This window comes from Pangasianodon hypophthalmus, chromosome 24 (assembly GCF_027358585.1).
Source record: "Pangasianodon hypophthalmus isolate fPanHyp1 chromosome 24, fPanHyp1.pri, whole genome shotgun sequence".
Taxonomy (NCBI): domain Eukaryota; kingdom Metazoa; phylum Chordata; class Actinopteri; order Siluriformes; family Pangasiidae; genus Pangasianodon; species Pangasianodon hypophthalmus.
Genome location: NC_069733.1, coordinates 4,968,256 through 4,979,318, shown reverse-complemented (window position 1 = coordinate 4,979,318; position 11,063 = coordinate 4,968,256). Strand labels below are relative to the sequence as shown.

General features: G+C 39.5%; 1 protein-coding gene across 1 annotated transcript; it reads right to left on the bottom strand.

The window, feature by feature from the left end:
• Positions 1–837: 837 nt before the first annotated feature.
• Positions 838–8,945, bottom strand: mthfd2 (methylenetetrahydrofolate dehydrogenase (NADP+ dependent) 2, methenyltetrahydrofolate cyclohydrolase). The gene is made up of 8 exons (XM_026940296.3): positions 8,710–8,945; positions 7,034–7,218; positions 5,642–5,764; positions 4,587–4,739; positions 4,243–4,350; positions 3,989–4,081; positions 3,611–3,736; positions 838–1,895 (listed from the first exon to the last, which is right to left on the bottom strand). The coding sequence occupies exons 1-8, from the start codon at positions 8,787–8,789 to the stop codon at positions 1,747–1,749; spliced, it is 1,017 nt and encodes a 338-aa protein (XP_026796097.1). The 5' UTR covers positions 8,790–8,945; the 3' UTR covers positions 838–1,746.
• Between the last annotated feature and the right edge of the window lie 2,118 nt (positions 8,946–11,063).

Below are 11,063 nucleotides of genomic sequence, written 5' to 3'. Positions count from 1 at the left end.
AGCAGCAGTGACAGTTTCACAGAGAACAACAACCTTCTTTGTGTAACAGCCTTTCAGGTCATGGCAGTGTAGGACTCTCTTAATGGTGTACATATTGGGTACCTGATGCCTCCCACTTCTTCACCAGTTCCTTTGTTGTCTTGGGATTCACTTGAACCTTCACTTGAAGACCAAAGTTTGTTCATCACTAGGAGTTAATGATGCCTCCTGTGTGGTCCCAAGATTATTATATTTGCACACAGTTGTTTGTACAGAGGCTTGTGGGAGCTTGGAAATTGCTCCTAAGGAGGAACCAGACTTGTGGAGGTTCATAGTTGTGAGGTATTTCCCATAAATCTGTCTCTAATCGATGTCCATGACGTGCACAAAGTAGATGCCCTAACTGACTTGCCAAAAGAAATGTATGGTAAAATAACAAGGACTGTTCAAAAACTTGAGTTGTGAAAAACAGAGATTGAATATCTTTAGCCTAGGTGTGTATAAACTTTTAGCCTCAATTGTACATACTAAATGGCATGAAAACATTCTAATGATTTACTTAAAATACACTTTTTTTTTAAAATTAATAATACTTTCTTATACTTTTCACCCCCATTTTCTCCTCAATTTGGTCATCTGCCAGTTCACACCCAGCTGCCAGCTTTCCTTCATCATACCACAGCTAACAACTGGGAAAGATGCAGGCTAAGACATTTTTTACTTCAAAAAAGAGCCTAGCAACAAATCAAGTGAGTATTTGAACAGACATTAGTAACTCCTGCTTACTGAAATGCCCGAGTCTTATCAAAATGAGCTTGAGGTCATTATACTATACAGAAATAAACCATAAAGACCATAACACTTAATTCAAGCTTTATTTGATCTGCACATACAAATGCACCTGCAGTGCTAACTTAAAGCTTCATTTCTCATACAGAATTCTGAGGTGCCATGGTTTTATTTATCTCCACTCATAGAGCAAACAGTGATCATGTCTCTCTTTCACTGTTCCACGATTACCTACCTTGCTACACTCCTCAACATGACAAGTATGTTACTTGACAAACACTTCCTTATTTCATCAGATCAGCAAGTGTTATCGAGTGAACCTCCTTTATTAAATAGCCACAAGGAAGTAAAAGAGACACTCATCACATGGACTGCTCTTGACGAGCCCCAAGGGGGGAGGGGGGAGGGGGGGGAGGGGGGAGGGGGGGGGGTTATGGGGGGGAGTCATTAATATTAATAAGGAAAACTTAAAGTCCTAATACTGTGATTCTGTCCAAAAAAATGCACTTACATTGAAGATAAATAAATATTTTTACCTGACATCGTTTACAAAGTATAACAAACCATATATAAAGAGCTGTAAAGACAAGCTCTAATAGCAAAACTCTTAAGCTGTGCTGAGCAAGTAATATAGTTGAAGCATTATCTACATTGGGAGTGAAGACCTCGACTCCTGGAAGAACAACGTACTGCAAAGTTTAGTGTTCCACCTGATTTAACACATCCAATTCAGGCGATTTATCAAGGCTCTCGTAAGTGTTTAAAACTGTGTTTGAAGGAGACATAACAGCAATATATTCACTTCACTAAGCCTTTAGTATGTTCAAATAGTTCATGCCATATAACTGACTTGACTTGGGTTGTGATTTACAAACTGAGTGACGTTCCCAAAAATAGGACTTAGAGCTATTGCATTGCCATCTGCTCCCAAAGTGGGATGTGGAACGTGAAACACAAGGAGCATGGTAAAAAGGGGTGTTAGGAGGATGCTACCATACGCATCCGCTCTGGAGGGGTCAAAAGGAGATTTTTTGCTGCCTTAATAGTGTTTTTCATTAACATGGCAACAGTCATGGGTCCAACACCTCCTGGGACTGGAGTGATATAGCTGGCCTTCTTTCGTACCCCTAAAAAAGAAAGATTCAGTATCAGCATCATAGCTTTAGAAATAGGGAGGTTTTGAATAAATATATAAAATAAAATAAAGTCAGAATTGAACTGAATTGAATGTCATTAAATATGATAGCAATGATTGCAATATCTGTTACTACAAGAGAAAAAAGGTAGGTAAGGTCTCCAGTGAAAGTGTTACGGCAATCATGAATGCTATACACTGATCAGCCATAACATTAAAACCACCTGCCTAATATTGTGTAGTTCCCTCTTGTGCCGCCAAAACAACTCTGACTCATCGAGGCATGGACTCCACAAGACCTCTGAAGGTGTTCCACAGATGCTCGATTAGATTGAGATCTGGGGAATTTGGAGGCCAAGTTAGCCTGAACAATTTTTGCAGCGTGGCAGGGTGCATTATCCTGTTGAAGGAGGCCACTGCCATTAGGGAATACCGTTGCCATGAAGGGGTGTACTTGGTCTGCACCAATGTTTAGGTAGGTGGTACATGTCAAAGTAACATCCACATGAATGCCAGGATCCAAGATTTCCCAGCAGAACATTGCCCAGAGCATCACCTCCACTGACTTGCCTTCTTCCCATAGTGCATCCTGGTGACATCTCTTCCCCAGGTAAGCGATGCACACACACCCGGCCTTCCACATGATGTAAAACAAAACATGATTCATCAGACCAAGCCACCTTCTTGCACCATGGTCTAGTTCTGATGCTCATGTGCCCACTGCAGGCGCTTTCGGTGGTGGACGGGGTTAGCATGGGCTCTCTGACCCGTCTGTGGCTACACAGCTCCATATGCAGCAAGCTGCGATGCACTGTGTGTTCTGAAACCTTTCTATCATAGCCAGCTTTAACGGTTTCAGCAATTTGTGCTACAGTAGCTCTACTGTGGAATCGGACCTGATGGGCTAGCCTTCGGTCCCCTCAAGCATCAATGAGCCTTTGGTGCCCATGACCCTGTCACCGGTTCACCAGTTGTCCTTCCTTGGACCACTTTTGGTAGGTACTAACCACTGCATACCGGGAACACTCCACAAGACCTGCCATTTTTGAGATGCTCTGACCCAGTCATTCAGCCATCACATTTTGGCCCTTGTCATATCCATAAGCTTGCTCATTTTTCCTGCTTCCAACACATCAACTTCGAGAACTGACTGTTCACTTGCTGCCTAATATATCCCACCCCTTGACAGGTGCCACTGTAACGAGCTAATCAATGTTATTCACTTCACCTGTCAGTACTTTTAATGTTATGGCTGATCGGTGTATACGACAAAGCTAGACTAATATGTTAAGCTGATTTTAGTCCGTAATGCTGAGTTCTCTATTACTTTGGCTTATGTCCAAGTTTCTTACCAACTTATTTCATATACCACATTTGTCTGGTTGCTCAAGGTTCTGTTTGTCATTCAAGCTACATAACACATGTACATTTAATTTATTGTACACCAATGTTATTGTTAGGATTGAAACTGCTTAGTGAACTAAGCTGACTGTTACTGTCTGTGATGTATCTGATAGCACACTATGAAAATATAGTGATAAACTCGGAGATTTATCTGCTAGCACTACTTCGTCATCATTTACGTGTAAGTGTTTTGCTAATTTGAAATGTTAAAAAAAAAAAGAAAAAAAACACTAGAGACACCAGATAGACATGTTGCTGAAATGAGGATTGATTTCTATCAATTCTACTTCCTCCGATCTTTACCTTCAAAGTCCACATCACCAACAAGTCTGTCCTTTCCAGTCAAAGGGTCCTGTATTCTGTTGATGCCCACGTCAATGACAGCTGCACCTTCTTTTATCATATCTGCAGTGATGAGGTTGGGTATACCTTCAAGAAGCATTAGAGATAGCAAAATCTGAGGAACTTGCTTCTGATAAAATTTTGAGCAACTGGATGTAAAACCACCAAATGTACAGTTAAGAAACAGCAGATAAGAAAATATAAAAATTAATACCTTGCTTTTATTTCTCACACTTATCGCATGCAATGTTGCAGCTATTAATTTACTTTAGTGCATTCTATGAATTTCGAACACATTTAGACTGAAAAATACTAGGAGAAAGTAGAGAAAGTCGTTACCTGCTGCTGCAACAATGATGTCAGCAATTTTTGTGTGTTGGCGAAGCTGCTCCTTAGGTGTGTAACGGTGAGAGATAGTAACTGTAGCATCACCTAAAGAAGCAGAAGAGCATCTAAAGCAAAAACTAAAGCAAAAACTGAAACATTCAAGTAATGACAGAATAAACAAGAACATAATTTGATCTTGTCTGTGAAAATATCTTTAAAATAGAGACGGAATGATCACTACTATAAAGCTCTAATGACTAACTTACCTCCTGGCCTTTCATGTCTTCCATCTGTGTGTAAAAGCATAGCGATTGGCATTCCCACATTCTTAGACCGACCAGCTACCACTACATTTTTTCCCAGAGTAGGAATGCCTTTGGAAAGAGAAGAAAGTTATCAGAAATACAAACAACACTAAAGCAACTTTTTCCTTAAGCATTCAAACTTGCAAACATTTTATGCACACAGTATTACTTCTAGTTTTTCGCACAGTTGTAAAACAAAGAAACTGTGCTTTGACTTTTTCAGTGAATTAATATATATTTAAAAACAGTTTGGCTGGGACACATTTTAAACTCATTATTAATTAGTGATATTAAGTACTCCTAACCTGTACGCTTAATGATTTCCCATACTCCCCATGGTGTAGCGGGCAACATGGAGGACTGGTCCAAGCACAAACGACCAACGTTGACCACATGGAATCCGTCAACATCTTTATCTGGACTGACTGCATTACATATGCGCCGCTCATCAATGTGTTCTGCAGGTCAGAGTCAAAAACCTTTAAAAGTTGTGATCGGGATTCAAAGCCTGATGAATTTATTTATTTATTTATTTTATTTTATGGCAATAAAATTTCGCATTCATCAGAAAAATATACAATACACATCACTTTGTAGATATACATTTCCTAGTGTCACATGTCCATTTCCATGTCCTGTGGTGGTCCATTAATACATAATCCCAAATGTGTCTATACAAGGGGGAAATTAACACTTTGTAGCTAAATGTTTTCCAAGACTTTTCATACTTTCATACTCATACTAGCCTTTTAGAATGCCCTTGACAAAAGAAGAACGTATTGAAATCATTCTCATGGCTGGTTCTGGAAGCTGTTGCAAGGTTGAGATGGACTTTAACAGGAAACATGGCAAACACATCACATATGACACTGTTGCCAAACTTATTAAAAAATTCAAAGACTGGAAGTTTTGTGATCCACACAACATCCATGAATATCCACTGATGAAGGCACAACCGACCTGGTACTGACATACATAGTCCCCTATTTACGGAGACTTTTGCACAGCAACAGTTGGTCAAAAATTGTACACCCAATTTCAACTACAGAATTATTGGCAACCTTCATTAAAATGAGCAAAAATTTGTAAATAGAATGTATTCCACATACATTTTGTATGATGACATATGCAGATTTTTTTTTTATCATAGCACTCCCTTTTTTGTCAAACATTAGGATGATATGCATGAATCAAAAGTCAGATTCTGGTCTCACCTGTACCAAAAATTCTGAAGTTGACTGTATAAAATAGGGTTACTTGATGAAATGGCAACTCAGTATACGCTATACCTTTACAACCTAAAACCCACTGGCACAATATAAAAAGTATAATGGTGTTCAAATTGACTTTATTATCGTACCAGGCAGAGGCAACTGTACCAGCAGACCGTCCACTCTGTGGTCAGAGTTGAGTTTGTCAATCAGCTCCAGCAGCTCTTCCTCAGAGATAGAAGAAGGCTTTAGTATTGTTTCACTTGTGATACCTATACACAAACCCAAGAGAGAGAGCACAAAAAGACAAAACATTGATCTCTATAACCACTACAAAATCTGTGAGAAAATTAAGATCAGTTAAAATAATGAACTGGAACTTAATTTAAACACAAATACTAATATCATCATGTCGCATTTCCCACTAGATCAATAAATGTAAGGCAGTGTTGGGCTGCACAATCTTTATCAATGTATCAAATCAAACCAAAAAACACTGATTTTCTTCATACTCGCATACGCCTGCACACCTGTAAATTACCAGGCGTGTGCACAGCACACCTGATTTACATTTGGTGACACCCACAAAACTCCATAAAAGACAAAGCTCATAGAGCTGAAGTGATGAGTAAACAGAAAAAAAAGAGACTGTTAAAAGCATTGCTTGAAAGTTGGAAATAGTAATGTGACTCAAACGCCATTACGCATGCACTGAACCAGGGTGGCCCTCATATTCTAGACCGTAAGTTTGTCTGTGTGTGTATGTATACACTAGAGTTGTTAAAATAAAAATATGATCCCCTGAAAGATGCACAGTACTATAAAATTTCCACTAGTATAAAAATATCACAGTTATCATGGTATTAATCAACTATTTAAAAAACATTCCATCCAGTGGTGAAAACTGTATTAAATATTTCTACAAAAGTCTCTTTGCACATCCTTGTATATTGTATATAAAAACTACCAAAAGGGAACAAAAAGATTAAATTCCCTAACTGTTCTTCTTTCTGCAGGATAAGATTTCTGGACATGTGTTCTTTGTATTTACTGTTATATAAACAATGTTGCCAGATGACGTCTGTAATGATTATCTGTACATGATTATTATATTGTCCGATTCGCAAGGGATAAGTGATCTTTGTATAAACCAGAGATGGGAGTGTCTTCGTGATGTACACACAGTTGTCAAATTCCATGTAGGCCTGTCACAATAACTAGTCTCACTCTGATCCAAAAAAAAAAAAATTTATCTGCATTTTGAAAAACATTTTAAAAAACAAGGCGGGAACCATCCAATCAATCATACGGTATGACTAACCAGGAAACCGTGAGAGTGCGACCCAACCCTAGTGTGCATGCAAATGAGGTCAATAGGGTAGGACCTCAGAAATGATTAATTTACTGCATTTCATATGATTATTATCATGGTATCCAGCAATTTTATCAGGTATCAGTTTGTCCATATCATGCAGCCCTATTGTAGCACACAATTGTTGATGCAATATATTTTGAATAAGTAGTGTCCCATTGCTCCTTACCTACATCAGCAGCAGCACGGGTCTTGTTGAGTACATAAGAATGGCTGGCTGGATTGTCACCCACTAGCACCACGCTAAGATGAGGTCGTCTGTTGCCAGTTGAAACCCACTTCTCCACATCAACACGTGCCTCATCACGGATCTGACGGGCCAACTTCCTACCTGAGATGACCACAGCTTCTGGCCTGAGGGAGGGGAATCAATGTTCAGAGCAGAGCGTATGTTATGAATAATTTGATTACATACAACTTCTAACTGACTATGATTACATTAGAAACAGTGCACAGTGCATTGTGATTGGATATCATGGTTACAGATTGTTAATTCAGAATGAGCATGGTGTAAGAGGCCTGATGATGGAGCACAAGATAATGGCCACCCATAATTTTGAATACTTCTAGGCAGCATCTAAAGTCTCTGTCTTCAAAATTACTTCTCAGTCTCTTAAAGATCTGTTCTAGCAGTTAGATCCTAAATATCTCACTTTTTTGCAACACTGTTAGTCCGTAATCATTCTGTCAGCCAGTGATGAGATTTTTCTCTAAACTAGGATTTATCAAAGCTGGTAGTCTCTCTGTTCAGTGACATCTGCTTCAACTCATCAGTCAAACTTAGTAGGTGTGTTCCATATTGTGTACTCTGGGACTGGACACCCCTGGACTAGTGCGAACCTGAGCAAACATAAATGTCTTAATTTTGCTTTAATAAGCAACATGTCTTCTGACGTGATTTTGTAATTAAGTCATGTGCAGTCTCATCCAGGGAAATTATAGACCACATGATGCAGATGACAAATTCAATTAGCATCAACACACGCTGGTTGTTAGATGGCCAGATGACTAATTTACAGGTCACAAGAGAGTTCTACACTGTAATTAACATACACAGCAGGGTTTACATCTCCAGGTCTTAAAGCTCACTGTCCATCAAATTTCTGATTCAGGGCTTGATAATGGGTTGGATTTGGTGTGTCTGGAGAAGAGAAAACCCTGCCCCATGGGCCCTGTACGACTGATGACGTACGCGTGATGACGCAATGCCTTCCTGTAATAATTAGCAGAGTGCTTACCTCTACAGGTCCATGTGAGGATCCCACATGTATCACATGCAAATCTGGATTTTTCCGTATTATTTTTAAATTATTTATTATTTATTTTGTAAGCGTCATATGAGGATAAACCCCAAGATCAATATCCAAATCCATACACGAAGATTTAGTGCTGATACAGCTGCGGTAGACTCCCGCATTGGCTTGGCTCAGTGCAAGCTTTCTACAGGATTTCATCATCCACAAGTGACGCGTGACCCACCGGCAAGCCGCACGAGGGCGCGCGCTAATCAGCGCTATTAGCAAGCTCGCTGTCGGGTTTAAAATACTTCTTACTAACGTTAAAACAAGCCCCCATCATAACAGCATCTAAGTCGGTTGTATCTGCCGAAGCGTGTTTCGAAGTGACTCGGAATTGTGATCAGACTGAACCCCGCAGGTCCGATCCCGCAGGTCCGATCTCAGACTACAGCACGCACAAAGGGACGCGGTTTAAGTGTCAAGCGCGACTGTAAATAAAATGACAGCTTGTTTTGTTTCAACTACATCATATATAAAGATCGAATTCATTTAGCAGGTACACAGCCACGTTGTGCTCATCGACTGCGGGAGAAAGAGAGACTCTTACCTCGACACCGATAAGTGAAGGTTACATGCGTGATGTTGAGCGCGCTGGCACAGTTTCCGCAGCGTTCTTAAACTGGCCATAATTCAGCTTCTATAGTGTTAGACAGCAAAATATATACACTTAAAAAATTTAAAACACAGAAAAGACCTAAAAGGAACTGCTGAGAGCAGAGAAACCGGACAGGAAGGGGCTGTTTTATCTTCACGTTCCTCACACGCGTAACTGTGCGTCACTGAATGGGCGGGGCAGAAGCACAGGCCCCGCCCATCACACGATACTAGAAGATTTGTAGCTACTGCGATACGTCAACACGTCCCCCATATTGGAAAGGGCAAGATTCAGCTACGACAATACAAGTGTATGAATATGCATGATAAAATCAGCTGTACCTGTCTTTATGTTCAGTTTAAATTCGTGTATATTGCGGTTGATGTAAAAATATGCACTAACCGTTCTGATTCAGCTTAATTGCTGGAACGTTCATCACAGTTGTATGTAGGCCAAATGGATGGAGAAGAACAGAAAGACTTGAGCAAGCCATTTTACTGCTGTTAATACATATAAACTAACTACATATAACTAAAATAAATGAGTACATTAATTACAACAGCAGCAGCAGCAACAACAACAATAATAATGATGATAATAATAATAATAATAATAATAATATTAGTAGTAGTAGTAGTAAATTAGACTAACCAACCGAGCAACAAAATATTCAAGATTCAGATTCAAAGTGTTTATTTTCATGTGCCTGTTCTGAAATCTGAAATCTGAAATATAACACAACAGACATGACCTCAAGCTAACTTTAGCTATTGTAAGTTATGTCATGATAAACATAATGTACCAGGAAAAGTAATCATCACTTAATCACAAATCCATAAATGAATCTGGCCAAAACTCTCACATACTACTAAATATTAAGAATATTACAAACTAAGAATGTGGGTCAGCTTAAAGACAAATAATAGTAAACAGGAATAAACTGTATACTCACCTATAACCCTGTCTCAAAGCACCTCATACAGTGAAAACACACATACCTTTCCCCTGTGAACAGTTCTCTTGTTATGAGGTGTCAGGGATTCTTGCTGTTAGCTTACATGCTAAATTAGTCAATCACCTAAAGTGAGAATCAGTTCTTCAATCTACACTATATGGCCAAAAGTATGTGGACACCTGACCATCACACCTGTATGTGGTTCTTCACCAAACTGCTGCCACAAAATTGGAAGCACATAATTGTACATCCTCATTATACATGTCTTTGTATGCTGTTGCTTTACAATTTCCCTTCACTGGAACTAAGAGGACCAAACCTGTTCAGCGTGACAATGCCCCTTGTGTGCACAAAGCAAACTGCATGAAGACAAAGTTTGCCAAGCTTGGAGTGGAATAGATCTCAAGTGTCCTGCACAGAGACCTCAACCACACTGAACACTTTACTGTAACTACACTAATGTAACTGTAACTACACTAACGCAACTGTAACTAAACTAACGCAGCTGTAACTACACTAATGTAACTGTAACTACACTAACGCAACTGTAACTACACTAATGTAACTGTAACTACACTAACGCAACTGTAACTACACTAACGCAGCTGTAACTACACTAACGCAACTGTAACTACACTAATGTAACTGTAACTACACTAACGCAGCTGTAACTACACTAACGCAACTGTAACTACACTAATGTAACTGTAACTACACTAACGCAGCTGTAACTACACTAACGCAACTGTAACTACACTAACGCAACTGTAACTACACTAACGTAACTGTAACTACACTAACGCAGCTGTAACTACACTAACACAAATGTAACTACACTAACGCAGCTGTAACTACACTAATGTAACTGTAACTACACTAATGTAGCTGTAACTACACTAATGCAACTGTAACTACAGTAACGCAACAGTAACCACAGTAAAGCAACAGTAACTACAGTAACGCAGCTGTGACTACACTAACGCAGCTGTAACCACAGTAATGCAGCTGTGACTACACTAATGCAGCTGTGACTACACTAATGCAGCTGTGACTACACTAACACAGCTGTAACTACACTAATGCAACTGTAACTACACTAACACAACAGTAACTACACTAACACAGCTGTAACTACACTAGATGCATCTGTAGCTGTAACCACATTAACGCAACAGTAACCACAGTAACGCAGTTGTAACTACACTAATGCAGCTGTAACCACACTAACGCAACAGTAACTACACTAACGCAGCTGTAACTACACTAATGCAGCTGTAACTACACCAATGCAACTGTAACTACACTAACGCAGCTGTAACTACACCAACGTGGCTGTAACTACACCAACGCG

Bases quoted from the DNA above. Each gene is read 5' to 3' on its own strand.
- mthfd2 (XM_026940296.3), bottom strand. From the start codon at position 8,789: ATGGCCAGTTTAAGAACGCTGCGGAAACTGTGCCAGCGCGCTCAACAT. The intron at 4,740-5,641 runs GTACGATAATAA...TCTGACCTGCAG, and splicing joins GGTACAGTTGCCTCTGCCTG to AACACATTGATGAGCGGCGC. The intron at 4,351-4,586 runs GTTAGGAGTACT...CTCTTTCCAAAG, and splicing joins GGAAATCATTAAGCGTACAG to GCATTCCTACTCTGGGAAAA.